The sequence below is a fragment of the Manis pentadactyla genome, chromosome 4 (genome assembly GCF_030020395.1).
Source record: "Manis pentadactyla isolate mManPen7 chromosome 4, mManPen7.hap1, whole genome shotgun sequence".
NCBI lineage: Eukaryota > Metazoa > Chordata > Mammalia > Pholidota > Manidae > Manis > Manis pentadactyla.
Window position 1 is genome coordinate 123,542,668 of NC_080022.1, and position 21,709 is coordinate 123,564,376.

Genomic DNA, 21,709 nt, shown 5'->3' on the forward strand with positions numbered 1-21,709 from the left:
TATACTCCACATATGAGTGAAATCAGTTGGTACTTGTCTTTCTCTGCCTGGCTTATTTCACTGAGCATAATACCCTCTAGCTCCATCCATGTTGTTGCAAATGGTAGGATTTGTTTTCTTCTTATGGCTAAATAATATTCCATTGTGTATATGTACCACATCTTCTTTATCCATTCATCTACTGATGGACACTTAGGTTGCTTCCATTTCTTGGCTATTGTAAATAGTGTTGAGGTAAACATAGGGGTGCATCTGTCTTTTTCAAACTGGGCTGCTGCATTCTTAGGGTAAATTCCGAGGAGTGGAATTCCTGGGTCAAATGGTATGTCTATTTTTAGTTTTTTGAGGAACCTCCATACTGCTTTCCACAATGGTTGAACTAACTTACATTCCCACCAGCAGTATAGGAAGGTTCCCCTTTCTCCACATCCTCACCAACATTTGTTGTTGTTTGTCTTTTGGATGTTGGCCATCCTAACTCGTGTGAAGTGATATCTCATTGTGGTTTTAATTTGCATTTCTCTGATGATTAGGGATGTGGAGCATCTTTTCATGTGCCTGTTGGCCATCTGAATTTCTTCTTTGGAGAAGAGTCTATTTAGATCCTCTGCCCATTTTTTAATTGGATTATTTGCCTTTTGTTTGTTGAGGTGTGTGAGCACTTATATATTTTGGATGTCAACATTTTATCGGATATGTCATTTATGAATATATTCTCCCATACTGTAGGATGCTTTTTTAATGTATTGATGGTGTCCTTTGCTGTACAGAAGCTTTTCAGCTTGACATAGTCCCACTTGCTCATTTTTGCTGTTGTTTCCCTTGCCAAGGGAGATATGTTCATGAAGAAGTTGCTCATATTTATGTCCAAGAGATTTTTGCCTATGTTTTTTTCTAAGAGTTTTATGGTTTCATGACTTACATTCAGGCCTTTGATCCATTTTGAATTTACTTTTGTGTGTAAGATTAGACAGTGATCCAGTTTCATTCTCTTACATGAAGATGTCCAGTTTTGCCAACACCAGGTGTGGAAGAGGCTGTTATTTCCCCATTGTATATCCATGGCTCCTTTATCATATATTAATTGACCATATATGTTTGGGTTAATGTCTGGAGTCTCTATTCTGTTCCACTGGTCTCTGGCTCTGTTCTTGTGCCAGTACCAAATTGTCTTGATTACTGTGGCTTTGTAGTAGAGCTTGAAGTTGGGAAGCAAGATCCCCCCTGCTTTATTCTTCCTTCTCAGGATTGCTTTGGCTATTTGGGGTCTTTTGTGGTTCCATATGAATTTTAGAACTATTTGTTCCAGTTCGTTGAAGAATGCTGTTGGCATTTTGATAGGGTTTGCATTGAATCTGTAGATTGCTTTAGGCAGGGTGGCCATTTTGACAATATTAATTCTTCCTAGCCAAGAGCATTGGATGAGTTTCCATTTGTTAGTGTCCTCTTTAATTTATCTTAAGAGTGTCTTGTAGTTTTTAGGGTATAGATCTTTCACTTCCTTGGTTAAGTTTATTCCTAGGTGTTTTATTCTTTTTGATGCAATTGTGAATGGAATTGTTTTCCTGATTTCTCTTTCTGCTAGTTCATCATTAGTGTATAGGAATACAACAGATTTCTGTGTATTAATTTTGTATCCTGCAACTTTGCTGAATTCAGATATTAGTTCAAGTAGTTTTGGAGTGGAGTCTTTAGGTTTTTTTTATGTACAATGTCATGTCATCTGCAAATAGTGACAGTTTGACTTCTTCACCAGTCTGGATGCCTTGTATTTATTTTTTTTGTCTGATTGCTGTGGCTAGGACCTCCAGTACTATGTTGAGTACAAGTGGGGAGAGTGGGCATTCCTGTCTTGTTCCTGATCTTAAAGGAAAAGTTTTTAGCTTCTCGCTGTTAAGTATGATGCTGGCTGTGGGTTTGTCATATATGACCTTTATTATGTTGAGGTACTTGCCCTCTATACCCATTTTGTTGAGATTTTTTTATCATGAATGGATTTTGAATTTTGTCGAATGCTTTTTCTGCATCTATGGAGATGATCATGTGGTTTTAGTCCTTCTTTTTGTTGATGTGGTGGATGATGATGGGTTTTTGAATGTTATACCATCCTTGCATCCCTGTGATGAATCCCACTTGATCATGGTGTATGATCTTTTTGATATATTTTTGAATTCAGTTTGCTATAATTTTGTTGAGTATTTTTGCATCTATGTTCATCAGGGATATTGGTCTGTAATTTTTTTTGTGTGTGGTGTCTTTGCCTGGTTTTGGTATTAGAGTGATGCTGGCTTCATAGAATGAGTTTGGAAGTATTCCCTCCTCTTCTATTTTTCAGAAAACTAAGGAGAATGGGTATTACATCTTCTCTATATGTCTGGTAAAATTCAGCAGTGAATCCATCTGATCTGGGAGTTTTGTTCTTGGGTAGTTTTTTGATAACTGATTCAATTTCATTGCTGGTAATTGGTCTGTTTAGATTCTTTGTTTCTTTCTTGGTCAATCTTAGAAGGTTATGTTTTTCTAGAAAGTTGTCCATTTCTTCTAGGTTATCCAGTTTGTTAGCATATAGATTTTCATAGTATTCTTTAATAATTCTTTGTATTTCTGTGGTGTCCCTTGTGATTTTTCCTTTTTCATTTGCGATTCTGTTTATGTGTGTAGATTCTCTTTTTCTCTTAGTATGTCTGGCTAGGGGTTTATCTATTTTTTTAATTTTCTCAAAGTACCAGCTCTTGGTTTCATTAATTTTTTTGTAGTGTTTTATTCTTCTCAATTTTATTTATTTCTTCTCTGATCTTTATTATGTCCCTCCTTCTGCTAACTTTGGGCCTCATTTGTTCTTCTTTTTCCAGTTTCAATAATTGTGAGCTCTCTGCATATTTTTATAATTCCGTTACCTACCCATTCATCCAAAAGCCAATATATAGTGTTAGTTTATGTTTTCACAATGATACCATGCTATACATGCTCTAGGCCATTCATTTAAATTGTGGTGTGGTAATTCTTGTATGGATTTACTATAAATTATGTATGCATATTCCTATTGATGGACTTTCAGGCTGTTTCCTTTTAAAAATTATTAGAAACATATTGTACATCCTAATTGTGTACATACTTGAGTCTCTGTAGATGTGTATCAAAAAGTTGAATTGCTTAGTCACAGGGAACATGCTTTTTCCATTTTACTATATGCTGCCACATAGTTTCCAATGCATAGTAATTTTCATGTCCACCAACAATGAAGAGAGTTCCTTATCAACATATTTTTTGGGAAGAAAGATTGTTTAACTTCTCTTGCATTCTTATTTAATATACACATAAATAAATTCCATCTAAACATTGAAATTGGATATAACTTTTTATGATTGTTCCACTTTTTAATGTATTAGGGGGCAGTGTTTTCTGCTCAAGTCTGAGACACTGAGTATGTAGATGGATATGACCCATGGAACCAAAGGGGGTTGTATGTGATCATTTCAAGCTTATGTTGGCCACTGATCTGAGGTGGGGTGTGGAACAAGTCACGGAAACCTTCTGTACTTGTCATATCTTCTGCAGAAAGTGACATTCACATCTTTATATCTTGAAATAGGATTTTAAAGTTTCGCCTAAGTATGATAATGAAATATGTTTATGCAACTTGAGGCTACCTTTGGGTTGTAATAGAGCTTCCCAGTACTTACAGTCTCTGGTGTTTGATTATATTGTTAGCATAATAATATTTGTAGAAAACTATTATAGTATTTTCCCATTATGTAAGTAATTATTGACTCCACATCAAATGAATATAGTCAAACACTGTATTTGACTTTATAGCACATCTCATTTCTTAATATGCTTTTTGGTCATGACTAAAATTGCATGATTTAGGGAGAGAGTTTTTCAAGCTATTTATGGTCATTTTTTCCAAAAATTGGTTCTGTTTACTTGCAAATAAGAGATATTTATAGCATCAGTTAGTAATTTTAGTATGTACCTCACATGTCCTGTTAAGAACTGACTGAATTAGAATTTAGAGAATAATTTAAATACTGTAAAAGGCACATCATCAAAGTAAACCAAATGCTTTTAAAAACTGGGTTATTATTTATTCTTTAAAAGTTTGGTAGAATTCATCAGTGGACTCATCTGGGTCTGAAGTTTTCTTGAGGAAAGATTCTAAACTACGAAGTCAGTTTCTTTAATTTATATAGGGCTCTTCAGGTTATCTATTTCTTCTTTAGTCAGTTTTGGTTATTTGCATTTTTAAAGAAGTTTGTCCATTTCATTTTGTCAAATTGGTTGGCATAAAGTTGTTAGTAATACTGCTTTACCCATCTTCTAATGTTTGCAGAGTCTGTGATGATATGCCCTCTTTTATTCCTGATGTTACTAATTTTTCCATTTCTTTTTATCTTGGTCAATCTAGCAAGAGATTTATTCATTTGTTGTTACGATTTCATTGCTTTCCCAACCCCCTATCTGTCCACTTTCTACTTCACTGTTTTTCCTCTTTTTATTATTTTCTTCCTTTGATTTTGCATTTGCTTTTTTCCCCCCAGCCATTATCATGAAAGTAGAGACTACTGATTTTAGCTTATTCTTGTTTTCTAATGTAAGCATTTAAAGCTGTAAACTTCCCTGTAAGCATGATTTTAGCTGCATTACACGATTTTGAGATGCTGTGTTTTCATTCTTATTCAGTGTGAAATATTTTCTAATTTATTATGTGATTTCTTTGTTGGCCTATAGGGTATTTAGAAATGTGTTGTTTAATTTCCTGCCATTTGAGAATTTTCCAAATATCTATCTATTATTAATTTCTAATTTAGTTCTGATATGGCCAGAGAATATATTCTGTGTCATTTCAATATTTTCAGTTTATTGAGACTTGTTTGATGGTCAGAATATGGTCTACCTCGGTAAATATTCTCTGTACAGTTGGAAATAGTATGTAATTTGCTAGGGGTTTTGTGTTTTTGTTTTTCTTTTGGCTTTATTGAAATATAATTAAAATACAACACTGTAAGTTTAAGATATAGTGTCTTGACTTATATGTATTGTGAAATGACTGCCACAATGTTTAATTAACACCCATCATCTCACATAGATACAAAGGAATATGCTCTTCTGAGTGAAGTGCAACACTCAGTTAGTTGCAGTGTTCAAATAACCTATTTATTAACCAATTTTACGCCTATTTGTTCTGTCAAATTCTGATATATAAGTGTTAAATATCCAACTAGAACTGGATTTTTCCATTTTTCATTTTAATTCTTCCAGTTTTTGCTTCATGTGTTTAAAATTCTGTTAGTGGTTGCATAGACATTTAAGATCATTGTATTTCCTTGATTAATCCATTTATCCTTATTTCTCTTGTTATCTCTAATAATATTTTTTGCTCCTAAGTCTACTTGGTTTGATAGTAATATAGCTGCTTCAGTATTCTTTTGATTAGTGTTTACATGGCATATCTTTCCCATACTTTTATTTTATGTTTTATTTTTAAGATGGGATTTTTTTCTAGACAGACTCTAGTTCAATATTGCTTTTAAAAAATCAGTCATAAAAATGTGTGCCTTCTAATTTGTTTAAACCTTTTATTATAAATATAATTATCAATATGATTGGGTTTGTGTCTACTGTCTTGCTATTTGTTTTCTTTGTCTTATTTTGTCTTTTTTTCTCTTGGATTAATTATGTGTCTTTTGTAAGTCTTCCTTCCACTATTGGCTGGTTAGGTTTAACTCTGTTCTTTTTTTTTTTTTTCTTTTTTCTTAAAAGTTGCTCAAGGTCAGTGGTTCAAAACCTTTTGGTCTCAGGACCCCTTCATACTCAAATGATCTCATATTGAGGACCTCAAAGAGCTTCAGTTTATGTGGATTACATCTATTGATATTTATTATATTAGAAATGAACATTGAAAAATTAAAAATATTAGGTCTTTTAAAAATAACCATAACAACCTATTTTATAGTAACATAAATAACGTTTTATAAAATGATGTTTTTTCAAACTAAAATAGTTTAGTGAGAAGAGTGGCATTACTTTGTATTTTGGGGGAAGTTCTTTAATTTCTGTCTTAGTAGCAGAGTTCTCATTTCTACTTCTGTGTTCAGTTTGTTGTGATAACATATGTCATGTCACCTCTGGAAAACTCTGTTGTAAGTTTGTGAGAGAATGAGTGAAAAGGCAGATAGCATCTGAGTATTTACTATGAGAATAATCTGACCCTGTCACCCTGAGAAGGCTTTGGGCAAGCCCATGGGTTCCTGGATCACATCTTGAGAGCTTCTGCCACAAAGCCTACACTACACATTTTTAACTTATTGCAGTATATGTTTAAATAACATTATTCCATAGGATCCTTACAATAATACATTTCCATTTCAACTCCCATCATTTGCGCTATTATAACCATATAATTTACTTCTATTTTTACTACAAACCCCACAATAAATTTTTATTATTTTTACTTTAAACAACCATCTTGTAAAGAAATTTAGAAAAGAATTTTTTTTATATTAGCATGCATACTTACCATTTCTGACACTTCATTTCTTTGGGAAGATCCAAGTCTCCATCTGGCATGATTCCTTTCTGCCTGAAGAATTTCCTTTAACGATTCTTTCAGTGCAGGTCTGCTGCTGCATTCTCTTGGCTTTTGTTTTATGAAAAAAATTTTTTTCATCTTCTTCTTTGTAAAGATATTTTCACTGGATATGGAATTCCAGGATTATGCTTTCTCCCAGCCCTTTAAAGATGGTCAATTGTCTGCTGGCTGGCATAGTTTCTGATAAGAATTCCACTCTAATTCTTATCTTTATTCATGTCTATGTAATGTGTATTTTTTCTTTGAATTTAAGTTTTCCCTCTTTGTTGATGATTTTCAGCAATTTGATTATGATGAGGCTTGAGGTGGTGGTGGTGGTGGAGTTGGTGGTGGAGGTGCTGGTGGTGGTGGTGGTGGAGGTGGTGGTGGTGATGGAGGTGCTGGTGGTGGTGGTGGTGGTGGTGGAGGTGGTGGTGGTAGAGGTGATGGTGGTGGTGGGGCTGGTGGTGGTGGTGGAGGTGCTGGTGGTGGTGGTGGTGGTGGTGGTGGTGGGGCTGGTGGGGTGATGGAGGTGCTGGTGGTGGTGGTGGTGGTGGTGGTGGTGGTGGAGGTGGTGGTGGTAGAGGTGATGGTGGTGGTGGGGCTGGTGGTGGTGGTGGAGGTGCTGGTGGTGGTGGTGGTGGTGGTGGTGGTGGTGGTGGAGGTGGTGGTGGTAGAGGTGATGGTGGTGGTGGGGCTGGTGGTGGTGGTGGAGGTGCTGGTGGTGGTGGTGGTGGTGGTGGTGGTGGTGGTGGAGGTGGTGGTGGTAGAGGTGATGGTGGTGGTGGGGCTGGTGGTGGTGGTGGAGGTGATGGTGGTGGTGGTGGTGGTGGTGGTGGTGGAGGTGGTGGTGGTAGAGGTGATGGTGGTGGTGGGGCTGGTGGTGGTGGTGGAGGTGCTGGTGGTGGTGGTGGTGGTGGTGGTGGTGGTGGAGGTGGTGGTGGTAGAGGTGATGGTGGTGGTGGGGCTGGTGGTGGTGGTGGAGGTGGTGGTGGTGGTGGTGGTGGAGGTGGTGGTGGTAGAGGTGATGGTGGTGGTGGGGCTGGTGGTGGTGGTGGAGGTGATGGTGGTGGTGGGGCTGGTGGGGTGATGGAGGTGCTGGTGGTGGTGGTGGTGGTGGTGGTGGTGGTGGTGGTGGTGGAGGTGGTGGTGGTAGAGGTGATGGTGGTGGTGGGGCTGGTGGTGGTGGTGGAGGTGATGGTGGTGGCGGTGGTGGTGGAGGTGGTGGTGGTGGTGGAGGTGATAGTGGTGGTGGGGCTGGTGGTGGAGGTAGTGGTGGTAGAGGTGATGGTGGAGGTGGTTGTGGTGGAGGCGGTTGTTGGTGGTGGAGGTGGTGGTGGTGGTGGAGGTGGGGGTAGGGGTGGTAGTGTGTGCGTGCACATATGGGTGTGTGTTTATCCTCTTGGAGTGTGGGGAGCTTCTTAGACCGAGGTATTTATAGTTTTTATCACATTTGGCTATTATTTCCTCAAACATTTTTGTCTCCCTTCCCTCTTGTTATGACACACCAAGTTCATTAGACCACTTGTCACTGTAACTAGGTTACTGAGGCTCTTCTCATTCCTTTTTCCGGTAAAAAAAAAGCCCATGCTTTGGTGTGGTTAGAGTTGAGTTCACTAATCTCTACTTTATCAGTGTCTAATCTGCTGTAATTCCATTTAATGAAATTATGCAGGCATATACTGTGTAAGTACATATTGTATGTTTTGTTCCTAAAGTTCCATTTGGTTTTTTTATATTTCCCATATCTTTCTTCATTATGTTTTTATTTTCTTTTAAATATGGGTGCATAGTTTGCTTGTGGCATCACCTCTTTGCCATGGGTAGACCTGTCTCTATTGACTGATTTTTCTCCTAATTATATATTTGAATGTCTTGAGTTTGTCAGACAATTAAATTACTTGTGGATTAGTTTGATTTCTCTGAGACCTCTTTGCAAGCTTTGCTGGAATGAGTTTTCAGTACTTGTACTCTAGAGATAGGTCAACCCCATCACTAGTGTGTGATCCCTGTGGGCTCTCCATGGAATGCCCCGGGTGATCAACAGCTCTCCACTCTGACTGGCCTGAGGTCAAAATGTCTGTCCACCCTCTGTAAAGTCTATAAGTGGTTCAGCTAACAACCTTGCATTCATTCTTTGCCATGCTGTGTGGGATGTCCTTTGATGTATGTGCAGCCTATTACTCTGCAAAGACTCAAGGGGACCCCATACAGGTTTCTGGAGCTCTTTTTCTTTATAGCTTGCTTTATTACAGAATCCTGCTTCACAGCTTGTAGCTGCCTCAGCCTTCTCAAATTCTGATCTCCTTCTCAACCTGCAGATGTTTCCAGGCTCTGTTGGTTTCCATCTGTTTTTCCTGCACTCTGGAACATGTTTCCAGGCAGAATGCCAGGATGGTCAGAGGGCTCACCTTACTTATTTCTCTTTACTCAGGAATCAAAGTCCTGTGATACCTATTGTCCTGTGACACCTAAATGAAAAGTTGTTTCATATATTTTGACCAGTTTTTTACATTAAGAGGCTAAGTCCAGATTTTATTACTGTATCGTGGTTGCAGGCAGAAGTCTATTTTGAGTTTTTAAGTATTTCTTAGGCCATTACATTCTCAGGTACCTTGGCCAATAATGACTGAAGATACAAGGCATTGTCATGCTATTTTCTTTTATTCAGTCTCCTGAGTGACTAATAAGAAGGCTGACTGGAGCCAGAACTTCAGCTGTGTCTGTAGAATACTGAGTCTTCATGTGGAGGAGCTTGATTTCTGTGATCTTTACGCAACTGAACTTTGTGCTTCAGATTCCAGGTTCTAAACTATGTCCCATCCCTAATTAAAAATTATATATCCATGGGTGCTTTTGTAAATTATGTTGATTTTCCCAATGCATACATTTCCCCTGGCTTGTGATCTTTTGCATTCACACATCACCCCTTGGGGCAGATGACTCACGGTTCAATATTTGACAAACGTGGGTTGAGATGTCTCAAGGTTTCAGCATAATCGGTGTTGGGTAAACATACATGGTAATTATACACTTGGAATTCCTTGGATTGTAATCACTTGTTTGAAAGACCAAGTGAGCCACTAGATTTTAGATCCTTTATTGTCAAGAATTAAGAAAAGTAAGAATAGTCCAACTCCATTTGAAACATCTTGCTGAAAGAAAACTGACTGGATATTTCTAGACTGGTTTGGGGAAGGGGTTAGAACTGAAGGTAGCTATGACAACTCTAAGGTCTCCAGTTACTTTGAATTTGCTTTCTCCAAAAGTGGTGTTTAAGTGTCAGACTGAGGTGAAAAACTGTGAATGGTTATTAGGTTTCTTTTCCATCATTGTACTTTAAGCTTGGCCAGCATAAGGTGTCTGGAGGATAAGGGAGGGAAGAATCAGGAAAGTGTCAGGGAGTTAGGGCTGTGTGGTACACCACCAGGGGCAGTGGATGGCTGTTTCATCACATGTGGTCCAAATGGATTTTGATTTGACCACAAGTCGGATCTACAAATAGATTATTTTGTGGCTTGGATACTAAAGGCCTGAAGACATAACTATTTAAATAATTATTGAATGATTTTCTTTTTCTGAGAAGGTTAGAGAATTGGATCAGATTTTTCCTTCTCAGTAAATGTGTCCGTAGATGTTAACCCCCAAATAGAATTATGTTTATATAATGAGATGCATGTCATAGTATGGTATCCTTGGTTTTCTGGATTAATAATGACCAGAAGTTTCAGATATTAGAATATTATTCAACTGGTAAAAAGGATAAAGTGGATATGTATGTTCTAATAGGGGGAGAGGTCCAAAATATATATTTAAAAAATGTGTATTCTAAAATGATACATATAATGATTTAAAGAATCCCATTTTTGTATCACAAAGTTCTGTGCATATATATAAATGGCATATAGGTAGATGTATATAGCTTTAAAAATAATACATATGTTGGTATATGAATAGGAAAAATCTGGAAAGATAAAACTACTAATGAGCTATTTAGAGTCTCCTTCTGAGAAATTCACTTTTTTGGGGGGATGGATGTTTACCTTTTGCTTTATATACTCCTCTGTATTAGTTTAAAAAGCTAACATTTTTTTGAGCATGCACCATGTGCCCAGGACTGTGCTAAGTATTCCACATACTTACCATTGTCTTACTCAATCCTCACAACCCTAGAGTCTTTCTGTTGGAGGTGCCTAGAGGTGGCAAGCTGCCAGTAAAGGGAGCTAACTATTTGCCTTGAGCTGTGTTTGCATGCCAACCATGCTATTGTTACCTGGACTGTGTGTGTATGTAGAATGACTTGGTGGGGAGATGCTGCCAAGCACCCCTTGCTATTCCAAAGAAGTAATATTATTATTATTATTATATTCCTATTATTAGAAGATGAGGAAACAGGCACAGAGAGGTTAAGTAGTTTGTCCAAAGTCTCACAGCTAGTAAATAGCACAGCCAAGGTTGGAATCCCTAGCCATCAAAATACATACTTCTGGGTCTTAATTTGAATTTATTGTAAGACAATAATACTTCTCAGAAAGTAAAATGTATTTCAGAAATATTTATAGCCAATTTAAGAAATACGTAATCTTAAGAAAATCTGGAGACACAGCCATGAACATTTTTTTTCTGTAATTTTACTATCAGTGGAAAAGGTGGATACAGAATTAGAACAAATATCTAATGTATCAGGGGGCACTGCTAATACTAAGTCAGATGTGGCCTTTTATTTGTAAGTTTTCATCAAAGATCAATTCATGTGACTGTCTATTTTTACATTTTTTCTTTTCCCTTTTGAACAGGAGAGATTAACAGATAGTGTTTGAGAGTCATGGAGCTTTTAGGTTCTACTTTAACGGCAACCTATGCCCACCCTAGACCAACACCAACCAGCTTTCTACCAGCCATCAGTGCCATGGCATCAAGCTACAGAGACCGATTCCCACACTACAATTTGACCCACAGCCCGAGCCTGCCTTGGAGACCAACCACATACTACAAAGTGGCCTCCGACTCGCCAACCTTGGCACCCTACTGCACCAGATCTCAGAAGGTGGCTGAAAGTACCATGCTCCCCTTTGTTTCCAACAGAACCACGCTCTTTACAAGGTATACGCCTGATGATTGGTACAAAGCCAATTTAACTAACTACCTAGAATCCAACACTTCCCGACATAATTCAGAGAGACTAAGGGTAGATACTTCTCGTCTCATTCAAGACAAATATCAACAGTCAAGAAAAACCCAGGCAGACTCCACCCAAGATCTGGGAGAACGAGTGAACGACATAGGATTTTGGAAATCTGAAATCATTCATGAGTTGGATGCAATGATTGGAGAGACAAATGAACTAACTGATGTCAAGAAAAAGCTGGAGAGGGCTTTGATGGAGACAGAAGCCCCTCTTCAGGTAAACGACGTTATGATAAAAGACACTGTGCTTTTATGATTATAACCCACTGGTTGAATTGCTGAGGTTATGTGTCTGTTGAATAATGTTTCACTTCACCTGTGGAAGCCACCTGGCTGTCAATAAACTTGTAACTGGTTTCTGTAATGTGAGAGCCGTTGCTATTTACACATTATACAGAACTACCATTTAAGTAGAAATAATTCTGGAATCAAAGCAAAGGAGACTAATGGAAGAGACATCCTTAGGACATACTATGTTTTATGGTGAAAATACCATCTTCCCCTGTTTTAAACAGGCTGCTTGGTTATTTCTGTCCCTGGGTTAATGTAAACAATATTTGAGGAAAAGAAACCCTATTCTTTTAGTCTGTGTCATGAAATGCCTCCTGTGCATATATTATGATTCCATCCCAGGGCACAGTAAAATGATCACATGACACCATCTTAGGAAGTGGAATGAATTTGATTAAATGGAGAAAGGGGACTGAGGTTAAGCCAGTCATGGTGGCCATGGTGGGAGCATTTCAGTTTGTTGCTGGCCTCTGACCAGGCTTCTGAGTGGGCTCAGATTGCCTCTAACTCTCTGAATGTATTGGGGGCACACCAACCCCATCCTAGCCACCACCACCACTGAAATAAGGATTCCTGTTTCTGAAGAGGTGCAATATAGAAATTATTTCAGAAAGTGCATATATTTTAGTGAACAAAGCCAATACCATTTTTCTTCATGTTACTTCACGGGCCTTATTTCCCATGTGCTAAGCATTTGCAGTAGGTCTTTATTATGACATCTGTGGCAGAAGAATTTAGAGAATCAAGGAGCTAGAAGCCTTGTGGGTTGATGAGTTTGTTGGAAACCCCTGCACATGGTTGCTTCTTATTGTGCCCCCTCGCCACTAAACACAACCATGGGAAATCCTGAAGAAGGTAAATTGCGCATTCATGTCCTTTGAAATGAACTCATCATGAGTTATTTTTGGAGGTCAGAAACTTTACTTTCTCCACACTTGGGCTCATTTTGAGGATCCCTGGTTTATTCTGTATCGCATCATCCCCTAACCCCCCAGCCCCCCACACACTTACTTTAAAGTATCCTTAAAATGACAGCCACTTGCCTTTTGAATTTCCAGAGGAGATTCAGTTTCTCTACCAGTGTTTCCATTGTGCATTGTAGGTTGCCCGAGAATGTCTGTTTCATCGAGAGAAAAGAATGGGGATTGATCTCGTTCATGATGAAGTGGAAACAGAACTCTTGAAGGTAAATAACTGGACATGCTTCAACAACAAGTAATTTGGCTGCAAAATATGTTTAACATATAGAAACAAGAAGTATGTCACAGAAAGCCACATATAAGGAATTATAGTGTGAAACGTTTATAGTATTTAGAACGTGCTTGGTTTTTTTGGTTATAAGAGTAATTTGAAAGATACAGAAAAAGACAAATATAAAAATAACCTGAGGTTTAGTTAAACTGATAAAAAAGTTATTTTAGAGTGGTTCAGTCTTTTAATTAATCATACTTAAATAGACACCACCCAATTTAAAGACACACAGACATGTCTTCAAGACTAGACTTAATAGTATATATATCAATTTGAATAGTAGTACTTTTGCTTGGTAAATGCTCAGTGATATTTATTCTTAAGTACACATGTGGGAGAGCAGTGGTATTTCTTTTTTTAAGATTTAGTTTTTCTTAGAGCACTTTTAGATTCACAGCAAAATTGAGGGGAAGGTACAGAGGTTTCCCATACACATCAACATCCCACCCTGGAGTGGGACACTTATTACAGTTGGCGAACCCACACTGACACATCATAATAACCCAAAGTCCAGAGTTTTCCCTTAGGTCTCACTCTTGGTGTTGCAGATTCTATGGGTTTGGACACATGCTTGATGAAGTGGATCCGTCCGTTAGAGTATCATGCAGGGTATTTTCACTGCCCTAGGAATCCTCTGTGCTCTGCCTATTCACCCTGCTCTACTGTGTTTTATTCATTTCACAATTATATTGGGGTAAGTTCCCCACATCCTTAGAGAACCCTTTAATGATTTTAATGGCTACATAGTATTCCACAATGTGAAGGTGCTGTCATTTTTTAAAAACCTCTCTTGAATAGTTAGGTTGTTTCCCTATTTCACTTCTTTTTTTTTTGGTTTTGTTTCTTAATAACACTGCAGTGTACAAAAATATCATTATTGGCAACTGTATGTATTTCTGATTATTTCCTTAGACTACACTTCAAGCAATGTAATTGATGTGTCAAAGGGTATATTGGAAAGCTTTTGCTATGTAGACAAATTGTCACCCAGAAGCTTATAGTTATATCTGCACTACTGGGCTGGTTCTCCCACTAGGCTCTCTTCCACCTCACGTCAATTAAATATGAATTAGTCTAAGTTTTCTGTCTTTCATTTTGTAGACTTGCTCCCATAAGATCTCTACCCCTCCTTAAGATTTCAGTCATTCTCAGCCTGGGGCCCTTCCTAATCTCTGTTTTTTTTGGGAAAGATGCTTTATTAAACATTAGTTCTACATTTCTAAGTGTCTGACAAACATATCTGTGTTGGTAACTCATTTACTTGTTCACATTCATGAAGCCCAAGAGTGAACTTTTCTTCCACCCTGCCTTCTTGGTACTGATGGTACCAGTGCTACCTGTGGCACTGATGGTACTGATGATACCGATGGCACCGATGGTAATGATGGTACTGATGGTACCGATGGCACCGATGGTACTGATGGTACTGATGGTACCAAGGTCCACCAGTCACCATGGCATCGCCTGCTGACCATCATCTCCTCAATCTCTGTAATCAGTTTGCAGTTCCTATAAATTGTCCCTGTGATTTGCTTCTTATCTTTCTCCTTGCCATTCTATTCTCCCTACCCTTGTTGGCAATCATCCTCTCCTTCTTCATCGCTGCCTAATGTGAAATCCCAAATACCTTCCCTTGTCCCAGTTTCACTTGGATCTGTGTTTCCCATGATCAGTTTATCTGTCTACTGAAAACCCTTCCTTGAGCCCTGAATTCCTACAGGAGAAAAACTGCTATAGACTCCTCCTGTCTGTTCTCACCCCTTCTCTTTTCCCACTCTGACTAGATGAATTTCTGCTGCAGCAAATCAGTTCCCCTTTCCTGGACCAACTCTGCAGGGTCCCACCTTTTTGCCTTTTTTTGACTCTTTCTTGGTGAGGAATGAATCCTTGGTAAGAAGGTAAACATGATCAGCTTGTAACCTGGTCCTCAGTAATTTTTTTCCTCACAAATCACCCAGGTTCCCTTTTAAGACTGCATTAAATTTGTTTAGTGACCATTTATGTTAAGATGATAAACACAATTTTTTTCTTTTTTCTTTCCTCTATTGCCTGATTCTCTAAAAGAAATATGAGTCAAAATAATAGACTCGGGAAAGCTTTGGCCACTACAGAGAGACATGCAGTCTACTTTGTAGAAGCCACAGTCCCTAGTCCTGTACACATGTGATTAGGAATAAGACATCCTGAATGAAGTAGCTTTACAATGATGGCTGCCTGCTTGGCTGTTTCTGCTTTCCCAGCCTCTGATGAATCTCTCAAATCTTAAAATAATCTGTCATCTACTTTGATGTTCTAAATGGGGAAGAATTTACCAGCAAATATGCCTTGGTCTCTTGCTCTTACTAATCCTGAGATGTTCTGTATGAAGTAAATTGTAAGTCAATTCTAATAGCTTTATTTCATTAGTTTGCCCATGAATGTCTCTTAGTATTCCCCAGGATTTTTTTTCACATTGGCTACCTTCAGTATGTTATTCTAGCTTTCACACCTGACTGCACCTTAGAATCACTTGGTGAAGGTTTTAAGAGTATCAATGACTGGGTCTTACACCCAGAGAGTCTGATTCAAATCTGGAATGGGGACTAGGCGTTGATATTTAAAAATATTTCCCAGATAATTTTAATGAACAGCCAGAGTAAAAGACCATGCTTTAAAACTACAAATATTGTTGATAGAAACTAACAAAAATCTAAATAAATCGACGTGCCATGTTCATGTAACTTAAATAGTGTTGATGGCAATTCTTCCCAACATGATCCATAGAGTTCCCACAGTTCTTATCAGAATTTCAGCTGACTGCTTTCTAAAAATTGACAAGCTTATTTGAAAATTCACATGGAAATTGAAGGGATACAGAATAGCAAAATAATATTAAAAAAGAAGAAAGTTGAGGGACCCACACTTCTCAATTTCAAAGCTACTACAAAGTTAAAATTCGTGGTACACTGTAGTACTGGCATAAGAATAGGCAAACAGACCAATGAGCTAGAGTCTGAGAATCCAGAAATAAACCCCACACTTGTGATCAAGTGATCTTCAACAAAGGTGCTGAGACAATTCAATGGGAAAGGAATACTCTTTTCTTCAATGACTGAAATGGGACCCCTACCTCACACCACATTAAAAAAATGAGTTAAGATGGATTAAAGAGTTAACTGTAAGAGTAAAACTATACAATTCTTCAAAGAAAACATAGACAAAACTATTTGTGACACTGGAGTAGGCAGTAGTTTTTAAAATCTGACATCAAAACCACAAAACACAATGTAAGGAAAAATAGATAAATTGGAGATCGTCAAAATGAAAAGCTTTGAGACTTCAAAGAACATCATTGGCCAAGTGAAAAGACAATCCACAGAATGGAAGAAAATCTTCTCAAATCATATATCTGATAAGAGATTTGTACCTAGAATGTATAAAGAATTTTTTAAAACTCAAAAAAGAAAAAAAACAAAACAAGAAGACAAATAACTCAGTATGAATCAGGCAACATATCTGAATAGAGAGTTCTCCAAAGTGGATATACAAGTGGCCAATAAGCATATGCAAAAGTGCTTAACATCATTAGTCACCAGGGAAATGAAAATTAAACCACAATGAAATACCACTTCCCACCGGCTATGATGGCTCTACTCAAAAATACAGATAATAAGTGTTGGTGAGAATGCAGAGAAATTAGAACCCTCATACCCTGCTGGCAGGAATATAAACGATGCAGGTGCTTTAGATAATGGTTAAACATAGAATTGCCATATGATTCAGTAATGCCACTCCCACGTATCTACCTAAGAGAAAAGGGTAATAATGTGGGTTATTACCATGCCCACAAAAAACTTGCATGTGAATGCTCATGGCAACATTATTTATAAACAGACATTTAGAACCCGAATGTCCATCAACTAATGAATGACAAATAAAAGGTGGTATATCCTTACAATAGAATGTTATTCAGCTGTAAATATAAATGAAGTGCTGATACATTCTGCTATATGTGTGCTCATGAAAATATTATGCCAAGTGAGGGAGGCCAGTCACAAAAGACCACATATCATATGATTCCATTTATATGAAATATGGAGACTGAAAGTAGATTTGCGGTTGCCTAGGAGGCAGCTTGGTGGATTGGAAATTGGGGGTAACAGCTAAGAGGTGTGTTATTCTAAAATTGGCCCTGGTGATGGTTGCACAACTCTGTGAATATATTAAACATACTAAAAAAATATTGAATTGTACAGTTAAGTGCATGAATTATACCTCAGTAAATCTTTTTGTTAAACAACAAGAACAGGTCTTAGGAAAACAGATGGCAGTGTGAGAAGTGTGGTGGAAATATCCTCCCAAAACCACACATATTTTGAAAATACAGCAAATACAACTATTCCTGAAAGAGTGACCAGAAGGTGCACCAGGCAGTCTACATTTGGGAGAAGTGAATATCTCACAGAAAAGGGTAAAGTAAAAAATCCAGGACTGGTGGGACCCAAGCACTCCTCCCACCCCAGCTCACCAGCAGGAGGAAGAGAATCAGAGCAGGGAGGGAGTGGAAGCACAAGACTGCTAAATACCCAGCCCTAGAAATCTACCCCAGGAGCACAGACCCACACTGCATGGTGTCCTGGAGATTAGAGGGGCTGAAAACCAAAGTCAGAGACTAAGACTGCGAACAGGTTCTCACAACTGGCTGCCATGGGACAAAAGAAAAGCAGGTGCTTTGAAAGACTTCTCAACAGTCAGAGGGCTGCTAAAGGGGCAAGGGTTTAGGAGAAGGAACTGGTGGACAAAATTGTCCCAGTACTCTCAGCCCAGCAGGTTGGGAACTTTCAAGCTTCAGGTGCTCCATCCCCCTGTTTGACAATGCAGCCCTGAGGTCCGTCACCATGATAAGCAGCCTGCCTTTAATTCTGCCCAGCTGGCACCTGCATGCAAACCACTGTCCCCACCATTGCTGCAGACCAGCTGAGGGCAGGTCTGCCTACAGCAACTACACAGCTTAATGCAGAGGCTTCTCCCTGCATGCGGCTAACCAGCCCTGACAGCTGAGACAGGCATGGCAACCGGGAAGCACAAAAGGGCTTTACTGTCTTGGCAAAAATCCATGCTGCTCACCTGAAACCCCAGCCATCACCTAGGCCAGGAGGAGGGCCACCCTACCCACGGTAGTTTAGGGGATTAACCTAGAGGCCACTCCCTGCATGTGGCTAACCAGCCCAGACAGTAGAGACAGACACTGTGACCCTGAAGCACGAACAGGCTTTGTCCTTGCGGCAGACACCTGAACCGCTCACCTGTGACCCCTGCCATCGCCCTAGGCCATCCTGAGGGATGCCCCATAGATGGCAGTTTAGGGGATTAACCCAGAGGCTGCTCCCTGTGAGTGGCTAACCAGTCCAGACAGCAGAGACAGACACTGTGACCTGGAAGCACAAATGGACTTTGACTTTGTGGCAGACACCAACGCTGCTTGTCTGTAGTACCCACCATCACCTAGGTCATCCTGAGCCCCACCCATGGCATTTTAGGGGATTAATCCAGAGGCTGCTCCCTGTGCCCAGCTAACTTGCCCAGACAGCGGAGATGGGCACTGAGACCAAGAAGTAGGAAGGGACTTTGTCTTCCCAGCAGACACCCATGCAGCACACCTGTGACCACTCCCATCGCTCCAGGGCTGTGAAAAGGCAGAAGAACCTTGTTCAATCCAAAATCCCTCAAATACGGAAAGAGGACTGGGTGAGACTGAAATTACCAATCTTCCTGAAAAAGAACTCAAAATAAAAGTCATAAGCATGCTAATGGAGCTATAGAAAAATATTCAAGAGCTAAGGGATGAATTCAGGAGGGAGATACACACCTTAAAAAATACAGTAACTGAAATGAAACAAACAATGGAGAGAATTAAAAGCAGATTAGATGAGGTAGAGAATATGGTAAATGGAATAGAAATTAGAGAATAGGAATGCAAAGAAGCTGAGCAGAGAAAGAAAAAAAGGATCTCTAGGAATGAAAGAATATTAAGAAAACTGTGTGACCAATCCAAATGAAACAATATTCACATTATAGGGGTACCAAAAGAAGAAGAGAGAGAAAAAGGGATAGAAAGTGTCTTTGAAGAAATTATTGCTGAAAACATCCCCAATCTGGGGAAGGAAATAGTCTCTCAGGCCACAGAGGTCCACAGATCTCCCAAAACAAGGGACCCAAGGAAGACAATACCAAGACACATAATAATTAAAATGACAAAGATCAAGGACAAGGACAGAGAATTAAAAGCAGCCAGAGAGAGAAAAAATATCACCTGCAAAGGCAAACCCACCAGGCCATTGTCAGACTTCTCAGCAGAAATCTTACAGGCCAGAAGAGAGTGGTATGATATATTCAATGCAATGAAACAGAAAGGCCTCAAACCAAGAATACTCTGCTCAGCAAGATTATTGTTTAAATTTGAAGGAGAGATTAAACAATTCCCAGACAAGCAAAATTTGGGGGAATTTACCTTCCACAAACCATCTCTGCAGTGCATTTTGAAGGGACTGCTCTAGATGGAAATATGCCTAAGGCTAAATAGCTGCCACCAGGGAAAATAAAATCACAGCAGAGGAAGTAGACCAATTAAATGCTAACCAAATGCAAAATTAAATCAGCTACCCTAAAAGTCAGTCAAGGGATACACAAAGAATACAGAATATGGTACTTAACATATAAAGAGAGGAGGAGGAAGAAAAAGAAAGGGGAAAAAAAGAATCTTTAGATTGTTTTTATAATAGTGTAATAAGTGAGTTAAGGCAGACTGCTAAATGATAAAGAAGCTGCCCTTGAACCTATGGTAACCATGAATCCAAAGCCTGAAATGGCAATAAGTACATATCTATCAATAATCACCCTAAATGTAAATGGAATGAATGTACCAATCAGAAGACTTGGAGTTACATAATGGATAAAAAAGCAAGACCTATCTGTATGCTGCCTACAAGAGACTCATTTCAAACCCAAAGACTTACAAAAAGTAAAAGTGAAGGGACAGAAAAAGATATTTCATGCAAATAATAGGGAGGAAAAAGCAGGTGTTGCAGTACTTGTATCAGACAAAATAGAGTTCAAAACAGAGACAAAGAAGGATATTACATAATGATAAAGGGGTCAGTCCAACAAGAGGATATAATCATTATAAATATCTATGCATCCAACAGAGGCACACCTACATATGTGAAACAAATACTTACAGAATTAAAGGGGGAAATAGAATGCAATGCATTCATTTTAGGAGACTTCAACTCACCACTCACCCCAAAGGACAGGTCAACCAGACAGAAAATAAGTAAGGAGACAGAGGCACTGAACAACACACTAGAACAGATGGACCTAACAGACATCTATAGAACACTCCACTCAAAAGCAACAGGATACACATTCCTCTCAAGTGCATATGGAACATTTTCCAGAATAGACCACATACTAGGCCACAAAAAGAGCCTCAGTAAATGCAGAAAGATTGAAGTTGTACCAATTAACTTCTCAGATCACAAAGGTATGAAACTAGAAATAAATTGTACAAAGAAAGCAAAAAGGCTCACAAACACATGGAGATTTAACAACATGCTCCTAAATAATCAATGGATCCATGACCAAATTAAAACAGAGATTTTGCAAAATATGGAGACAAATGAAAACAACAGCTCAATGCCCCAACTTCTATGGGATGCAGCAAAGGCAGTTCTACAAGGAAAATATATAGCAATCCAGGCCTATTTAAAGAAGGAACAACAATACCAAATGAACAGTCTAAATACACAATTATTGAAACTGGAAAAAGAACAAATGAGGCTCAAAGTCAGTAGAAGGAGAAGCATAATAAATATTATGAAGAAATAATAAAAGAGAAGAAATAAATAAAATTGAGAAGAATAAAACAATAGAAAAAATTAATGAAACCAAGAGCTGGTTCTTTGAGAAAATAGACAAAATAGATAACTCCCCTAGCCAGACTTAGCAAGAAGAAAAAGAGAATCTACACACATAAACAATCAAAAATGAGAAAGGAAAAACCACTATGGACACCACCAAAATACAAAGAATTGTTAGAGAATACTATGAAAAATTATATGCTAACAAACTGGATAACCTAGAAGAAATGGACAACTTTCTAGAAAAACACAACCCACCAAGAATGACCCAGGAAGAAACAGAAAATCTGAACAGACCAATTACCAGCCCTGAAATTGAATCAGTAATCAAAAAACTACCCAAGAACAAAACTCCTGGACCAGATGGCTTCACCACTGAATTTTATCAGACATTTAGAGAAGACATACCTATTCTCCTTAAAGTTTTCCAAAAAATAGAAGAGGAGGGAATACTCCAAACTCATTATTTGAAGCAAGCATCACTCTAATAACAAAACTAGGCGAAGATGCC

At 38.6% G+C, this 21,709-nt stretch overlaps 1 protein-coding gene across 1 annotated transcript in view; it reads left to right on the forward strand.

The window, feature by feature from the left end:
- Positions 1–21,709, forward strand: part of TEKT3 (tektin 3) — a 46,565-nt gene that overhangs the window by 1,386 nt on the left and 23,470 nt on the right. Inside the window, exons 2-3 of the mRNA XM_036925843.2 lie at positions 11,368–11,975; positions 13,152–13,235. Of these exons, the coding sequence (XP_036781738.2) occupies positions 11,397–11,975; positions 13,152–13,235 (663 nt within the window). The 5' untranslated portion in view covers positions 11,368–11,396. The remainder of the gene's footprint in view (positions 1–11,367; positions 11,976–13,151; positions 13,236–21,709) is intronic.